The following is an 18,629-nucleotide window of genomic DNA, read 5'->3' on the forward strand; positions in this document are numbered from 1 at the left end:
TGAGGTACATAACAATAAAATGCACAAACATCATACAGCTCAATGAATTTTTATGTGTGTATACACTCATGTAACTGTCACGCAGATCAAGATATCAAATATTCTTATTTTTTCTCCCTTCACTTATTTCATCCCCCCAGCATCTTCTCCTGTGGAAACCATCAGTCTGTTATTTATGTTGATGAGGTTGTTTCTGTTTTGTTTATTCATTTTTTTGTTTTTTAGACTCTACACATAAGTGGAATCATATGGTATTTGCCTTTCTCTGACTTATTTCAGTTAGCCTAATACCCTCTAGGTCCATCCGTGTTGTCACAAACAGCAAGATTGCATTCTTTTTTATGGCTGAGTAATACTCCATTGTATATATGTAGCACATCTTCTCTTTTCATCTGTTGATGGACACTTACATTGCCTCCATATCTTGGCTATTGTAAATAATGCTGTGATAAACATAGGGGTATGTTTGTCTTTTCAAATTAGGGTTTTGTTTTGTTTGGGTAAATTCTCAGAAGTGGAATTACTGGGTCATATAGTATTTCTATTTTTTGTGTTTTGAGGAATCTTTATACTATTTTCTACAAAGGCTGTACCATTTTACAATCCCACCAGTAGTGTATGAGGGTTCCCTTTTCTCCACATCCTCACTGACATTTGTTACTTGTTATTTCTTCTCTTGTTGATACTAGTAACTCTGAATGGAGTGAGATGATATCTCATTGTCATTTGCTTTGCATTTCTCTGATTAGTGATGTGAAGCATGTCTTCATGTCTGTTGGCCATCTGTACTATATGTCTTTTTTTGGAAAAATGTGTGTTCAGGTCCTCTGTCCATTCTTTAATCAGATTATTTGTTTTTTGGTTGAGTTGCATGGATTATTTATATAATTTGGATATTAGCCCCTTATCAGATATATCACTTGCAGATATAGTCTCCCATACAGTAGGTTGCCTTCTGTAGTTTTTTTCTCTTACTTGATTATTTGGTTCAGTGAGGAGTTTTTGAACTGAAACGTCAGTGCTTTCTTTCTCTTTAAATTGAGGCCCATACAATAAAATGCACAAATCTTAGTGTACAGCTTGATGAATTTTGACATGTGTATACATTCATTGCCATGATCAAGATACGAAACATTCTAATTTTTTTTCCTGTTCACCTATTTCACCCATCCCTCCTCTCTCCTCTCTCCTCTCCTGTGGCAACCACCAGTCTCTTCTCTGTGTTTTTGAGTCTGATTCAGTTTTGTTTGTTCATTTGTTTTGTGTTTTAGATTTCCACACACAAGTGAAATCATATAGTAGTCATCTTTCTCTGACTTAAGTCCCTTAGTATAAATACCCTCTAGGTCCGTCTGTGTGGTCACAAGTGGCAAGATTTCTTTGTTTTCTGTGGCTCAGTTATGTTCTATTGTATATATGTGCCACATCTTTTTTATCCATTCATCTATTAATGGACATTTAGGTTGTTTCCATATGTTAGCTATTGTAAATAATGCAGTGATAAACAGAGGTGTGCATATATCTTCGGATTAGTGATCTTGTTTTCTTCAAGTAAATTCCCAAAAGTGGAATTGTTGGGTCATAGGGTGTTTCTCTTTTTAGTTTTTTGAGAAACCTGCATGCATACTGCTTTCCATAGTGGCTGCACAACTTACATTCCCACCAGCGGTGTAGGAGGGTTTGCTTTTCTCCACATCCTCATCAGCATTTGTTATTTCTTGTCTTTTGGATAGTGGCTGTTCTGACTGGTGTGAGGTGATTGTGGTTTTAATTGGCATTTCCCTGGTGATTAATGATGTGGAGCATCTTTCCATGTGTCTGTTGGCCATCTATATGTCTTCTTTAGAAAAATGTCTATATAGGTCCTCTGCCCATTTCTTAACTGGATTATTTGTTTTTTTTGGTGTTGAGTTGTATGAGTTCTTTATGTATTTTGGATATTAGCCTCTATCAGATACGTGGTTTGAAAATATCTTCTCCCATACAATTGGTTGCTTTTTCATTTTGTCAATTACCTTTGCTGTGCAGAAGCTTTTTAGTTTGATGTAGTCCCACTTGTTTATTTTTTATCTTGTTTCTCTGGCCTGGGGATATACCCAGAAAACCTGCATCTCTAGAGTCCCCAGGTGTGATACTGCTCATCCGGAACACACAGCTGGAGATCCCCTGTCTGAGAGCCACCGGGTGATTAGGGCATCTCTTGAGTCTTTAATGCTAAATGGAAACTGTCATTTGTCTGGACAGTTGTTCTTGTTTGTCAAGTCATTTTTGCTGTGAATACCACTGTATTTTATTGAACTGAAGGCTGCTTTTATTGTTCTACTTGGTAACCAGGGAACCTTGGCCAAGTTATTTAACCCCTTTAAGTACTAGTTTTCCCTCATCTATATAATCAAATGGTGATGCCAAGTTTATAAGGACTGTTGAGGTGTATTAGGACTTCAGCATAGAGAAGAATGGATGTGTAGTTATTGAGGAGGAATTTTTATTGTCATCATCAAGTCCATAATAGTTACTGAGTAAGGCATGGGAGAAAGAATACAAAAAATCAGTAACTTTTACAGAATCAGTAATTCTGTAAAATGGTGTCTTATCATTATATCTTGAAAGTTGGTTGTCTTAGCAAATAAAGCAACTTTTCTTGTATTCCTCTAACTAGATTACAAGAATACAATTTCTGGAGCTGGGTGTCTTGAAATTTTAACCCTGGCTTCACAACTTAATAGCTGATTGATCTTGGTTGAGTGAACCTCTCTTAATTCCCTTTCCTTTGCAAAACAGAGATGATACCTCCTTTAACAGTGTTGTTGGATTGATCATAGTCTTGGAAAATACCAACTATGTGCCTGGTGTATATTAAGTGCTCTGTAAATGGCTTTTTCCTTTTTAAAGGCTTATTTTCTTTCTGTTAATTGTGGATAGATAGAGCCTGGTACTTCTATGAGGTCTCCCAACTCTGAGGGATCTCATGGGAGAAATAGACTAGTGTATTAATACTTCAGAAAAAAGAAAATCTGTCCTTTCAGTGGTCTGTGGCTGCCTAGCCATTCTTAAGGCTGCTTCAGCTTGCTGGGTCAGTCTGGGGTGAGAGTCATGCAGCTGTCAGGTCTGATATGGATTGCATGGGCAAGGAACAGCCTGCTCTCTGGATTCACCAGTAGGAGAGGAATACCAACCTTGTTTGGAGTAGATTAATAGAATCAGAGAACATTGGACTCATCCTTTGGGAATTTTATTAAGCATCTAATATATATCAGGCAGTGGACTAGATGTGATTTGTTCATTCATTTATTCAACAAATACACCAATGAGTGTTCACTGTGGGTGAGGCACTGGGGTTTGCAAGACAAATAGAGCATGAAGTTGTCTTCAAGATGTTGCTAACCTTATGTATGTCTGCCAGACCTTGGGTATGTCTGCCAGAAAAGATTGTAAGGACCTTGGGCGTTAGGTTAGGTTGCTCTTTGCAGGTGGTATAATGAAAGTGCTGTTAACTTGAAATCACTTGAAGTTGTGCTTTGATGTTTATTGATAGGCAAGAAACTACATGGTGACACTCTTTCACCTGTATTTTCTCCACTCAGACTTCACCATTATCCACTTTGGATTTAAATAGAAATGTCTTCTCTATGACTGGAACACCTACACTGTAAGATTTCCTTCATGTTTTCTTGACACTTTGTGAGTAACCAGGAAAGAAAAACTGAAATAGAAAATGTTTATAAGCAAAAACAAAAACAAAAAAATCTGCCAAGGACAACCATTTAGAGTATACAAGACAAGAAATAACCCGTTCAGGTATTTTGGAGAGTCCAAAATTGTAGAAAATGCTCTAGTTATTTGAGGTAGGGAGAGAGACTGAGCTAAGTTCCCCCAAGAGCAGTCTCTCGCAGAACAGGCACGGTGGGGCTGAGGGGAACTTTGCAGAAGGAGAATATGCTCAGTGACACTGGGGCAGATGTGTCTTCCTCCCTGTTAGGTTTGGTCCCTCCTTGTACCTCCTTTGTCTTCTGGTTGAGATGGGAAAATAAATGATTTACACACTCAGGCATCTCGACATGATCATTTGACACACATACTTTGCTCTCCTGGAATGTTGCCTCAGGAAGCCTTGATTTAAGAGCTGTTTTTTGGCCATTGTCTACATGTACATGTTGTCTCTAGTTGCTCGTTGAGACACCAGGATGAAGCAAGGCCATGACCTAACTGCCCAGTGTCATCTTGAGGGGGCCAGGAGGTGTGGCTGGGAGAGTTTATCAGGGCACTTTGTGCAGTAATGGAGTGTCAGGATTTAGGCTGAAAATGCTTTGGGCCATGGTTTTTCCAGGTTGGAATTAGTGTTTTAATAATGTGCACATCTTTCTTGGTTTACTTGAGTATTTGAGGGTGCTTCCTCTGTAGGTGTGGTTCTGCTTGCAGTTTAAAAGAAGTACTTATGCTTGTCTCAAAGCATTATGGCTTTTCTGTGACATGCCCCAAAATGCCCAGGGACTATCACGATCAAACATGACTGCAGTAACTTGAAAGTGGTTTCCATAGAAAAGCTGCGCTGTCACCTCTCTCACCAGCCCCCTTCCACCTCTTTAGCATTAATACGTTATTCCTTTGGCAGCTGGCCATTCTAGGTATACTCCTCTTACACAGCCTTCAGAGATCTGCTTGACAGGATTCTTCACCATGGCGGTTTTTATTTTATTTGATGTCCTATGTATGCAGTCTTATATTGTCGTCATTGTTTTTTCCTGTTTTCTCAGTGATATTATAAGGTCCATAAGCTAAAGGACACTGCCCTCATTGTCTTTCTTTGTCTTTGTTCCCTGTAGCTTTGGTGCTGTCTTGTGCTAAATGTCCTTGAATTTTCTTCTCCAACTCCTTGAGTAGTATGAAAGCCTGAGTGATGCCTGCTAGAGGTGAGGTGGGGCAGCAGATTGGAACCTAGGCAGATGGGAGTCTGAGGGATCCTGTTGGCCTCTTCACAGGATGATTTAGGTCAGAGGTTAAGAGGAACAAAGTGAAAATCACTTGGTCGCTCCAGAGGGACCTGTCACACCGAAGAGCCAAAACAAAAATGAAAGGTCCCCAAGCCAGCACCTCTGTTTGTCTCCACCTTGGAAATGACGGACTCTGTCGGTGGTCATCACACCTCCCTTCAGCTATTGCTCCCCAGGGGTGCCTGTCTGAAAGCAGGTCAGTTCCATCAATAGCTGCAGGTGGAATTTCAGATTTATTTTCTTAGTTTCTGTGTTGGGGTTCCCTACCAAGTTGTTCCCACTCTCCCCGCTTTGGTGATTTTACTCACAGGACCCAGAATACTTGTGGCTGTAATTTATTACAGCAAAAGGATACAAAACAAAATCAGCAAAGGGAAAAGGCATATGGGGTAAAGTCTGGAGGAGACCAGGGGCAAGCTTCCAGAGTCCTCTCCCAGTGGAGTCACACAGGATATGCCTAATTCCTCCAGCAGCAATTTGTGACAGCACATGTGAAATGTCGTCTACCAGGGATGCTCATTAGAGACCCAGAGTTCAGGGTTTTTACTAGGGCTGGTCACATAGGCACCCTCTGCCTGGCAAGGATGGAAATTCCTGACTCCATCAACCACATTGCACAAACAATGTAGGCATGGTCAGCCTTCTTACCAGGGGATGGTGGGAACCCTGTCGAAATCTATAAGTTTCTAGACACCGGCTGAGGGCCTTTCTTCAGATAATAGTCTCAGGCCTGCTGTGTTGTGCTTTAACAGTTTCTAAATTTGTTTTTGCCTTCTTACTTCAAATTTATTGATTTGGAGATGGGAATTTGTGTCAAATGATTCAAGATTCTGCAGGATGGGCTCGGTCTGTTGTAATTAGGAGAGAAACCCCGGTCTGCATTGACAGGTGTCTGCTTTCTGGCCGTCGTTTCACTTTGACCGTTGCTGGCTTGCAGCCCATGTTTCTGCTGACAGGGCAGGTTTGCTGCGGCCTCTGTCCTCTCATCAAGGGAACTCATGCCCCATTACTCGTATCGGCCTGCTGGGGTTGGCAGACACCCCAGTGTTGGCGGCGTTTCCTCTTCGTCGTTCCCAGGCGGGCTTGGGGTGCTGGGCGCGCTGGTGCTGCCTGCCTCCAGGAGCACAGACTCAGGCTTGCAGCTCTGGGAGCAGCTTTCTCAGGGAGAAGCCATAGATGCTGTTGTGACCAACTTCAGTGTGAAACCTGCCTTGTCTTTTTAAAACAGTGTTTTTTGGGAACTTTGCCTTTGGGAATTGAACTTCTTTGTCTTTGAGATTTGCTCTTCTGTTTCTTGTTCTCTTTGGTTTTCAGCTTTGAGTTTTAGTTGCCTGGTTCCAAGGATCTCGTATCATCATGGTGGTTTTGAACTACATGCTACTGTCATCTCTGGGCAGGTTTATTCCAGTGTCTTGCCAATGGGTTTCAGACCCAGGCAAGTTCACTATGGATTGAATGTGACCAAAGAAATGAGAGTAGAACGTTCTTGGGGTGAAAGAGTTATACCCAACTTTATTCCCATAGTGGCAGGTCAATCACTAGAATCCTGCCCACTCAGAGCAAGTTTGCATGCAGCAGGCCAGTCTCTGCCTCTGGGCCTCTCTGCCTCTGGGCCTCTCTGCCCACGCAGCCGTCTCAGTCTCTGTCCTTGTGTCTGCTCTCCTAGAGCCTTGCAGCCATGCCACCGTGTTGCACCAAGCACTGGGCAGGGCTCTTCACATAGAGTCAAAAATGACACATTGCCCACACGTGTGTAGTGACCTAGCCAACCAGGGCCAGTGAGAATCCTGGCCACAGGAATCTTCACTTTATCCACATCCTGTCCTGTGCACACAAGTTCTAAAGCAGTGCAGGGGTCTTGGACCTGAGGGCATCGCAGTTTTGCTGGCGTCCTGCACACATGTTTGTATTAGGTCGCACATGTGCTCCTGTGGCTTGGACTGTGCACTATACCTACCTGTCATATGACCTGCTGACCTGATAGTATGGCTAAAGTACCTATCCCCATGGTCCTTGCCAAAGCTACTGGCAAATTGTGATGACATAGGGACTGACTTCTTACTGATGGTGGCTAAACTAAGCTGGCTCCATGCAAACTTGGGCAGCTTCACTAAACATACTCTCAGAATTCAACCAGATAGGCATGTGGAAGGAAGGAGAATTGCCCTCCTAAATTGGCTGATTGACAAAGACCTATTTTTATGGGAGTCTTGTCACTAAATAGCTCTTGGGAACAAGAGTCTTTCTGACATGTTTATTAGAGTTTAAAGTTTTACCTGTTGCTGTCGTAAGGACTACAGAGGGGATGAGTTGAGAGGTAGAGCTGTACAAGATGCTCCTTTTTTTCCTTAGAAAAAAGATAGTGAGTGGGGAGTGAGCAGTTTGTGCATGGGCTGTTAAGTGAACAGGGCAGTAAGGGAGGTGGTTATAGTGCAGCCTTCAGAGCCTTGATTGACCCGTTCTGCTGCCTATATCCATTGTGTGACCGTGAGCACACTTTTTAACCTTATAAGGTTCTTTTGAGAATTTGTTTTCATCCAAGTAAACGGTTTAGAGCAGTGCCTAGCAAGAAGTATGTGTTTAGTCAATGTTAGCTCCTTTATCATTTTACTCAGTATTTTGAATAGAGTGGTGGTAGAGTTATGGAATATGAAACTCTACTTGTCTTTTTTTTTTAACTTTTCTATTGTCTTTTTTTGTTTGTTCTAGGTTGCTGCGGCAACTGGCCACACAGTAGTGTTGGTGGACCAGACAGAGAACATTCTGGCAAAATCTAGAAAGGGAATTGAAGAAAGCCTTACGAAAGTGGCCAAGAAGAAGTTTGCAGAAAACCCCAAGGTAATTTCTTGTTTTTGATGTCCTCAAGACCAGTCCTCTGGCCACATTGCATTTCTGATGGACTTCTGGCTTTTGCTTGCTTTTTCGTTTTTGTGTAAAACTCATTTCCTCATAACTTTAGACCAATATATTAACATAATCACTGAACATTCTGTAGGGACTGATCATAAAACAGGAGAAGTAAATAACCATATGCTCTTGGGTATGACATTGAGGAGAAAGCTGCTGCAGGTGGGGATCTCACTGTCCACTGAGAATTGGGGATTAAAGAACACCTATTTGGTTATGATGGAAGAGAAAGAAATGGGAAGATAATTTTTGTATTTGCAAGTTAAAAAAGAGGTTGACATAATAAACATTGGGATGGAAAATTTTGATAGCTTAGATAATATGCCCATTTATAACATTCCTACTAGAGAGGAAAATATAGAATGAATCATTCTTACTTTTCAGCAGCAGAATAGGTTCAAGAACTTGAGGAATTTAGTAGGAAATGATTTACTGGCTTTTTCTCCCTGGACCTTCACAGTTAATTAGAAATATTGCAGAAGTCATCCACATGAAATTCTGCTTACTTTTGTCATCTTGTTAAAGTTGCTTAAGATTCATTTCTTTGGGGCTTAGATGGAATTTCACTGTATATACAGGCCAGGGATGCAAATAGAGTTTTTGTTGTTTTCCACCTCAGATTTCCATAATAGTGTGTCTAGTTGTCTTTTTACATTTTTACTATGGTAAAATACATAACATATGTAGCATAAAATTTGCCATTTTAACCATTTTTAAGGGCACAGTTTAGTGACTTTATATTCATGCCCTTGTACAACCATCACCACTCTTTCCAAAACTCTTTCATTGTCCCAAACGGGAATTCTATGCCTATTAAGCAATAAATCTCCATCTTCCTCCCAGCCTTTGGTAACCTCTAGTCTCTTTTCTACCTCTGAATTTGGCTGCTCTGGGGACCTCGTATAAGTGGAATCATACAATATTTCTTTTTTTGACTGATTTATTTCATTTGGTATAAGATCTTCAGAGTTTATCTAGATTGTAGCATGTATCAGAACTTCATTCCTTTTTAGTGAATGAATAATATTCCACTGTATGTATGTACCACATTTTGTTTATCCATTCACCTACCAGTGGACACGGGTAGTTTTCACCTTTTGGTGAAACAGTCCTGCAGTGAGCATTGGTATACTATCTGTTCAGTGTTGTATATTGAAGAATGATGAAAGAGTTCTTCCAGGTGTATACCCAGAAATAGAATTGCTGGGTCATATGACAATCCTGTGTTTAGGTTTTTGAGGAACCTCCAAACTGTTTTCCATAGTGGCCACACCATTTTATATTCCTCTAAGCACTAATTTCTCCACCTCCTGAATAGTTCATTATTTTCTGTTTTTTCCCCCCCATGAAAACCATCAGAGGAGATGTGAAGTGGTATCTTGTGGTTTTGACTTGCATTTTCTTAATATCTAATTACCTTTTAAAAATCAGAGGGACAAAGGTGGAGATAATTGTACCCTCTCCCTGAAAAAATCCAAACAATTAACATCACAGACAAATTAAGATCTCTGCCACTGGCCCCATACTGTTGACTGATACAGGGCATGCTGTGATGCGGATCCAGGCAGGTGAGGTTCCAAAGCCCTGAGCCGAGAGTCGGAGTCGCGGCCAGAGTGAGTGTGCACCCCCAGAGCCGGCATGTGTCACCCGTTTTCCGGGCCCTGCCCTGAGGGTTAAAACACAGTGCCTGTGTTCAAGATGCTCAGCTGCTGACTGACCACTCCGCAGGGATCTAGCCTCCTGATGTTTCTCCCCTCTGCCGGGGACATGCTTGGAGGAGGGGGGAGTCAGCCTCCACCTGCGAGACTGACCAGCTGTGACCCGTGCGGGAGCCAGGAGCTGCGGGTGGCTGCGGAGTGCCTGGAGGTGTGGCTAGTCTGAACTTAGTTATGCTGTAAGTATGAAGCATATCGGACTTCAAAGACTTAATAGAAAAAAAAGAATGTAAAACACCTTTTTATAATATAAATTATGTGTTGAAATGATAATATCTGATATATTAGGTTAAATAAAATTAATTTTGCCTGTTTCTTTTTCCTTTTTAAAATGCAGCCAATGGGATATTTATAATCACCTCTTATCTCACATTTTATTTCATTTGAACAGCTCTGGTGGTAGTTTTATTCCATGATAATTTTGGATACTTGCTTATGTTGACCATTTTGATGCCCCATGGGCAAATTACATCTTGAAAATGAAATGGCAGTAGGCACTATTTGCTTCTGTCCTACCTGAGGCCTCTCTCAGGAAACCTGGAGTCACAAATGAGGAAGATAAGGGGAAAAAGGGTCTGCAAGCTCTTTGAGGGCAGAGGTTGTGTCTGGCATGTTTTTCAAACACCACGTGATGGGGAATGACTATCTGAGGAATGACAGCTCCATTTGGCATTCTTTCCCTCTCTCTTACCCTTACTCAGTTCTTCTCTGCCTCCTATTAGAGGGGAATAGTCATCGCCACCTCTCAGACTAATGGATGTACTGAACTGAGCTTTATGCTTTTCTGGAAGGACCATGAGAGGCTTCATGGAGCAGTGCAGGGCTGTCTGTTCATTCCGAGAACAGATGTGGCAGGCTGAGACAGGTGCCATGAACAGGCAGTTTAGTAGCTGGAATGGAGCTGGCTACGAGTGTGAAAGATTACAATCTCTACATGATAATGATAGTTGACCAACAGAGGCTAATTCTTGTGCTGGTGTCTAGAAGTATATTGAGATGCCACTGTCCCTAAGCAGAAAGGTACGGAGTTTTATTTCTTAGAATTTGAGGGTGCATCCAGCTGTGTCTGGGCTGTGTTGGCCTGCCCCCACTCTCCTCTTGCCATCTGCCTTGGCAGCATATCCCACAGTTTTCTGATGAGCCCAGTGAACAGTTTTTCTCCTTCCTCCCATTGCATTAGGCTGCTGATGAATTTGTGGAGAAGACGCTGAGCAGCATTTCAACCAGCACGGATGCAGCGTCTGTAGTTCACAGCACAGACCTGGTAGTGGAGGCCATCGTGGAGAATCTGAAGGTGAAGAATGAGCTCTTCAAGAGGCTGGACAAGTTTGCCGCTGAGTACGTGACCCCTTGGTGTTCCTACGGGGTTGGAGGGCTCCCTGTTGGGCTTAGGCTTCTCTCCCAGGAAGGAGTCTTCTGACATAAGCCCACTTCTCTTTCTACAAGCCCACAGCTGTTTCCAGAAGACCCAGCACTTTTCCCTTTCCCTCCATCCCAGTTGCTTCCCAGGGCTTGTGTCGCCCCCGTATGATCCCTGTCTCCAAACGACTGTGAGACTTACCACCGTGAGATGGAAGGTCCAGGGAAGGCTTCTGCCTCCTGAAGCCTCAGGGCTGTGGGTGCTCCTCGGCCAGATGGTGGAGGTGGCTTGGGAGTGTTCTTAAATGTCTTTTGAGGAGCCTCAGTAGTTTTCTGTCCCTCTTTTTTGGGTGAACAAACCATAGTGTAATTGAGGGGATTTCCTCTCTGCACAAAGTTTGCCAGGACTCTCCTGTTTGGAGCTTTATCTGGGTTAAATCAGAATGCTCTTGGAATCATTAAAGGAGCATCGAGTTCCTACCAGGCTTGCTGGCCGAGGGTGGCAGAGGCCAGCCAGCCCCACGGAGGTCAGGCACCTGGGTCCCCGGGGCTCAAACCTGTGTCTGCCGTGCCAGCAAGCTTGAGTGCACTTGGAGCTCCTCTTCTCGGAGGCTGGAGCATTCGGTTGTGTTTGACTCAGCTTTGGTGATGGTGACGTCTGACTAATTGTTTCCTGCTCTCCCTGGGGCTTGCTTGGCCACACTTCACCCTTCTTTGTTAGAAATGAAAGTCAGAACAAGGTTGTGTGACAAACGTGACTCTTTGGCAGCCGCCAGTGAGCAGCAGCAGAGAGGGACACCCGCATCCCAGTCTGCGGGCTGCCGGCCCTCAGAGCTCTGTGGCCCGGTATCTGGAGAGGCTCTGGCTCTGACAAAGGGAAGGGACTGTCGTTCTGCCACTTATACATCACTCTGCTGACAACCGTGCTCATGTTCTTAACACTGGCGTTTAGGGGTGGTAGAAACGTCAGATAGAAACAGAAGACTCCCTTCTGTTGGTGGTAGGGGTGTTGACTCCCAGGTCAGCAGAGAGCCCCTTAAGGTGGTAAAATGCCAGCCCCAGGAAGGGAGTTTAGGCAGGCAGTTTGGCCTTTATTGAAATGTTCGGGCACTCTCCACTGACAGGGACAGGTCTGAGTGCCCTCTTGTGTCAGCATCCAGTAATGGAAGGACTGTTAGGGCAGTCAGGTGGACTGGGGCCTGTTGCCGGCCCCACTACTTCACTGTCTGACCTTGAACAGTCAGGAAGCATTTCTGGCCCTCAGTTTTGTTGTCTGTAATTGAGTTGAGCCATTAGGGGTAAATAATTTCCAAGACCTTCCCAGTTCTGACTTTCTAGGTTTCCCTAGTAATCTATAAAATAGGGAGTGGTGTTACCTGTTGCCCAGGGTGCTTTAGGAGATTAATTCAGCTCACATTTCCTGAGGGCCTGGTGTGTGTCAGGCACTCTGCTAGGCTCTTTCACTTAAGTGTGTGTGAACCAGGTGTGATGTGCAAGAGGGCATGCCGTAGTAGGCACACTGTAGATGTGACTCGGCTTCTGGCCATCAGCCCTCCTTCTCCACCTCATTTCACTTTAGATCCCCACCTTTATTGATCGCCTGCTAAGTTTTTTGTTTTTTTAAGCCACTTGATTAGCTAAAACGTCACTATATAGTGGAAGCCCTGAAGAAACAGCTGCACCTGGAGGAAATGTGACTTCCCGGCTGCAGTGTAAGGAGAGCGGATGGGGAGTGTGGCCCAGGCCCCAGCCAGCCAAGCTGAGGCCTGGCTCTGCCCTCTGGACGAGGCATGGACTCTACCGCGCACCACAGTCCCCATCAGCGCCTTTCGTCCAAGGCCAGGGGGCATTGCTAATAGTCATCGTGCTTGTGCTGCTGATTTGCTACTAGTACATTTAAGAGTAGTTTATTGGGTACCTGAGTGTCAGAAAGAGAAGAACAAAATGGTCCAAGGGAGTCAGGTGTTTGAAGGAAAACATGAGGGTATACTCTTTTTGTGGAAGATCAGACAATCCTGTATGTTTAATATGTCATACATTGTGTCTGTGTTGAAAGAAGGCAGCACGAGACACTGTAAGGGGCCAGGGCCAGCCTGGCTCACTGGGAGAGATGGAGGCAGAGGTCTGTTGGGAGGCGGTGTTTCCTTCCCTCCAGGAAAATGTGTGCAGGGAGTGCTGGGCTTGGAGGCACTCGGGACTGGGCTCTGAGGTAACATCATCCTCTGCTGAAGCACGCCCTCCGGTCAGCGGGCCTTTGATCCCCCTCTCAGATGTCCTACCAGGAGGAGCCACGTGCGGAGGGTGTAGCCGCCCTGCCAGCATGCTGTGGCCCTCGGTTGCCCCATAGGCCATGGTCTGGGTGTGTGGCAGCGCAGCAGTGGCAGCGCGCCTGGTGTCACTACAGGAGACCTTCTCTCATCACCTGGAATGGGTGATGGTCCATGTTACTTCCCCTTTTCACCAAAAAGCAAGAAACTTTGAAAAGGAGAGTTTTAAAACTTTAAAAATGTTATTTTCTTTAAAAAAAAAAAAAAGGCTCCTTTACTTGGCTCTTAAATTGTTTCACTTGGAAGTTGTTTGAGAAAGGTGGGCACTCTCCTCAGCTGAGGACCTTAGGGACCGTCCCTGGGCGGCCAGCCGTCCTGCCACACCTGCTTCTCCGTTCACCTCACTCTTCTCTCCCCTTTTCCAGCTACTGTTTCTTCTCCCTGCTCATCTTCTTCTCCTGCCCCTTGCTCCTGATCTCAGGCAGATTGTAATACTGCCTTTTGGGTACGCAGGAGCCCCCAAATCTGGTCATGAGGACACACTCCCCTTCCTGCGTGCTGACCAGGCCATTGTCATATTAGCTGTAGGCAGTTGTGTACACTTATCCACAAGGTGGCGCTGTGAGAATGCCTGAAGTCATGTTCGTCTTTGTTTAAAGATTGCCTGTTAGGCCTTTGGCACCCGACTTTACTGTGGACTTAAAAAAATTAATTTGGTTAAGTCAGTATGGACATTTTTAAATTAATGATTTAATAGTTTATACACACAAAAGAAGGTGGTACTGCTTTTTTAAAAATATTTTGTAACCAGAATACCTTCAATTACATTTATCATGCATATACATGTATCCTTCCTTCCCCAAATCCACTGGTGTAACCTTAAAACTTCTTTTGAACCATGTTGGTTTCCCTTTGTTTTCATTTTAATCCCCATTCAATGGGAAAGTAAAGCTTTTCACTCGAGGAAAAAGATCTTTGTTCATATTTATTTCACATGTTTCATGTTGGGGATTCAGGTATCCCTTTAGTTTTCTGTTTGAGTGTCTGTGATGCATCCTTTCTTTCATTAGTCTTTGCTCAGAGTTCCATTTTGTGGCTGAGGTTGGTTAAGTAGCTGCCTCCTTATAGTCCATGTAAAATGAGAATTAACTGGTCCAAGTGGGAGAAATTTTGCTCCCTAAAATTGTGGTGATATTGATAACAAATATACCTTTGGAAAAGATAACTTCTAAGTTGCTTAATTTAAAATTTCAGAACTTGAATGAAACAGGGGACTTGATTTGAGCCTTAAATGAAGATGTGTCTTCAACCTGATTTCCTCCAGGACTCAGGATAGGAGGTCTGGGCAGTAAGCAGTTGGCTTGCACATTACACCCAAGAGTGGTACTGACTGTTTCCAGAGGTGGGACTCATTGCGATCCTCCACCATCTTTCTCTCCACAGACACACAATCTTTGCCAGCAACACTTCCTCTTTGCAGATCACAAGCATAGCCAATGCCACCACCAGACAGGACCGATTCGCTGGGCTCCATTTCTTCAACCCGGTGCCCTTGATGAAGCTTGTGGAGGTCAGTGGGTACCTGCTTGTGCATGTCTGTCCACTCTGCCAGCTCTCATTGTGCCAGTCCTGCCGCTTTGAGTTGGGCCCTTTCTGCTCCTTGGAATTGCACTGGGTGGATTTTAATGGGAGGGTAAAAGTTTGTATTTGTGCTTGTGTTTCTCTAGCCACCATCTGTCCTTTGAGAGCCACAGGAAGAAAGTGCACTTTATATCTAGAAAGGCCCATTTGCTTTGTTTCTTTGCAGCCCTGTGTTCTGGTCCAGCAGGGCTGTTAACTTTGTGGAATGTCTTTACCTATCTGTGCCATAGCTGGTGGGCAGCGCCGAGCGAGGCGTCAGACTGGGCAGGCAGCACTAGAGAGCGAGCCCTGGCTTGATGACACCACAAGGGGGCGAGCCACACGTGATCATATTGTCTCCCTGAGGTCAGTGTGCTCTTGGCTGGAACTAGAATTTTACTCCATAGCCTGATTCTACACAGGAGCCACTGTATCACCTTGTCCACCATTCCTGGGTTGAATTCCAGCCCAGGTAACAGGGCCTTAGTATTATTCACAGATGAGGCCCATCTCCCATGTGTTATGATCACAGTGTCAAAGCAGCTCCTGGAACCTGGAACGTCCTGACTGCAGCCCACGAGGTGGATGGGAGTGGCCGGGGTGGCTGCCCACAGTGGTCCTGTTGGCTTGCTGCTGCTTGCTGGCTTGGAGACGTGGGTATGAGGGAGACGAGTCATAATAGACAATCTGTGCCTGAAATGTGGCAACTTGAGTTTTACAGGGGGCTAATTACAGGGTCTAAGGAGTGGCCACTATTAAAGCAGCTTTTATTCTGAGGTTGAGGAGTTACTGCCTTGCGAAGTGTGGGGGATTGTGGGAGGTGTGGAGCCAGACAGACCTCTGGGGAGGGCGCAGCAGGATTTGTTTTCTCCACTGCTGCTTCTCCTCCAAGTCCTTGCCCTCCTTTATCTCCTCACTGACTGCCCCCCCGCCCTCCCCAGCATAAGCGTTGACTTCTAGTTTAATCATGACTGTAGACATCTCTGACCCATCCAGTGATAGGAATTTATTTGTTCGGCTAACATTGCTCCTTAGCATCTTCCAATTTATTGCCAGTCCCTAAGGCTGTTTTTGGAGAAGTTGAGGGATGAAGGGGAGGAGTGTGGGAAATAGAAGAAACAGCAGTTGTCTTTAGGCAGAAGAGAGCAAAGTGGGATGCACTTGGCAACATTACAGTACTTAGGCATTAGTTACTCTCTGTAGTTGCTGTATCGTATATATGTATTTGGGAGATAAAGATGTATTTTATAGATATACTTCAAACTCTAATAATGTTTTCAATTGCATTTATCTGATAATATCCATCTGTGTCTTTGGAAATGTAGCATTTGGTTGTTAACAGCTAATGCTTAGTAAATGTTAACTGTTTTCTGGAAAATGTTGTCTTAAAGTGCTCTTCTCTGTTCAATTTTTATTCCTTAATTAAAGCATTCGCATAGGTGTCTCTTATGGTGAGCACCAAAATGAATCACAAGTTGAGTGGCTCTTTTTCTTTACTTGGGACTGGGCTCATTTATATATATATATATATATATATTTTTTTTTTCTTCAGACTTTATGTTGGAACTATAAGAATATCTGTAGCACAATTGCTGTTTGTTGAATAAATGAGTAAATATGCATCCCTCCTGTTAAAACACCTTTACTAGTGACTCCATTAAACCAACCAATTATTTTAAAAGTCTGTAATTAGCGTCCTCTATCCTAGCTCTGTCTCTGTGGTTCTGGTGAAGCCCTTTTTTCACTTGCTTTAGAATAAATAACTCTTGGATTGCCATTTGATTTGCAACACCTACATAGCAGTTTCTGGTCTATCTCATCTCATCCCATTCATTATTCCCACCTTCATGGTGCTTTTTCATGTTGCTACTCATTTACTTCCCTTAGTGTCATAACATTCCACCACACCCCAAGCTGTGAACACAGTAAAACACGAAAGATAATAATTCTCTCCATTTATGTAGCACTTTTCATCCTGCAGAGACCCTGGCTCATTAAGCCATGCAGTCCTCCTGCAGGAGGGAGGATGTATCAGGTTTCATTATCCCCATTTTATAGAAGAGAGGTGAGGCATGGAGGTTTGATGTGACTTGCCTGAGCTTAAATAAAGGGTCTGATATAGGAGCAAGCCTGTTTGTTTTGACTCTCATGGAAGTTCCTGAGCTGGTATTTAAATTATATATATATATTTTTAAGTTGACATTCAGCTTTCCATTATCTAATTCTGACAGGTGAATTCTCTAAATACTTCCTTAGGGCCAGCTGCCAGGCATGGTGCTTGGCCTGTCTCCTGTGGGGCCCAGCAGGCCGCTGTCAGTGGGGGAGCAGTTGCACCCCAAGGTCAGAGGGCTGTGGGGCCTTCCTGAGGTGCCTGCCAGGTGGCAGGCCCCAGCCGTAGGCCCCCGTTTGCTGGAAAGAAAAGCCTTCCTCTATGGGCTGAGTGAAGGGAACCACTGGGCTTTGGAGCATCTGTGCAGGAGAGTGAGGGAGGGGCATCCTCACCTTGGAGTCCTAGAGGCCTGTGACATCGGCAGACCACTCAGGTTGCTCGGGGCTCCTTCTCCTCATCTGTATAAGAGGAGGTGGGTCTCTGTGCAGAGTACTTCAAGGGCAGACACTGTAGTCTAGTAGTAGGCTTCAGTCATCGCCCTGAAGTCCTTAACAACAGCAAGTAAAACACTAACAAAAGCCAGCATTTACTGAGCACTTAATACCTCCTAGGAGCTGTGCTGAATGTTTACCTCCTGATCTTGCTCCATTCTCACCCAACTCCATGAAGTGGGTAGAGAGATTTCAATGCTATTTCACTTTTAAGAAACATGCCTAGGGTCATAAAGCCAATAAATGGTGCAGCTGGGATTTGAACCCAGTTCTGCGCAGTGTAGGTAAATGGTTCTGCACATGTACACACATTTATATTTTAAACCTTGATTTTGTACATTCTCTAGAACGCCACTGTCTTAAAATGGACACTTTGTTTCTGGCTTCAGATCCCTGTATTCTGAAACTGAATCTGTTTTTGCCTCCTGTGTGGATATGTTTGGTCAGTGTCGCCTTGAACTGTTGTATTGAACTTGCTGACTCTCTGGTCAAAATTCTGCTTTGCATATTTCCAGGTCATTAAAACACCAATGACCAGCCAGAAGACATTTGAGTCTCTGACAGACTTCAGCAAAAGCCTGGGAAAGCATCCTGTTTCTTGTAAGGTAGAGTATGGGCGGCTTGGTGAGGCGGTGATTTTCCTCGGACCCTGGCTTCTGGATGGAATTCTTCCGCAGTAGAATGACAGAAGACTGGCACGTTAGCTGTGGGCCTGTCTGTGGGCTGTGAAGAGCAAACAGCACATCCCTTCTAGTTGGCCAGCCAGGAAACCAGACTCCTAAGCCATGCCCAAGGCCATCGGGAGAAGAGTCTGAGATCCAAATGGAGCCCAGGGCTTCAGCTGAATAGAAAACTCTAGACCTCTCTGGGTGGTGGCTTTGTGTGCTGATGAGTGAGTGGCTGTGTGCCCGTAAGTGGTTTCTGTTACCTCCTCAGCTTGAGCTTCTGCTGGGCCCTTGGGGGCCGGAGCCTGTGCGTCTAGCACAGCCTGGTGGACATGTGCGCCCTGGACGGAACACCAGGCTTCCCTAAGGGAGAAGCCCTGCAGTGGCTGGGGAGTGAGGCGAGCAGGAGCCCTCGCCCCAGGCGGCCAGTGATTTGGTCTTTCAGTGAGAAGCGTGGCCAGTGTCCATTGGCCTCTGGCCTTTTTTTCCCTTCAGATGCCCAGT

General features: G+C 44.4%; 1 protein-coding gene across 2 annotated transcripts in view; it reads left to right on the forward strand.

The window, feature by feature from the left end:
• Nucleotides 1-18,629, forward strand: part of HADH (hydroxyacyl-CoA dehydrogenase) — a 48,904-nt gene that overhangs the window by 17,848 nt on the left and 12,427 nt on the right. For both annotated transcript variants that reach the window (XM_057502516.1, XM_036920937.2), the window contains exons 2-5: nucleotides 7,701-7,829; nucleotides 10,794-10,951; nucleotides 14,683-14,809; nucleotides 17,976-18,065. In XM_057502516.1, coding sequence (XP_057358499.1) covers nucleotides 7,701-7,829; nucleotides 10,794-10,951; nucleotides 14,683-14,809; nucleotides 17,976-18,065 — 504 coding nt within the window. The remainder of the gene's footprint in view (nucleotides 1-7,700; nucleotides 7,830-10,793; nucleotides 10,952-14,682; nucleotides 14,810-17,975; nucleotides 18,066-18,629) is intronic.

This window comes from Manis pentadactyla, chromosome 5 (assembly GCF_030020395.1).
Source record: "Manis pentadactyla isolate mManPen7 chromosome 5, mManPen7.hap1, whole genome shotgun sequence".
Lineage (NCBI taxonomy): Eukaryota > Metazoa > Chordata > Mammalia > Pholidota > Manidae > Manis > Manis pentadactyla.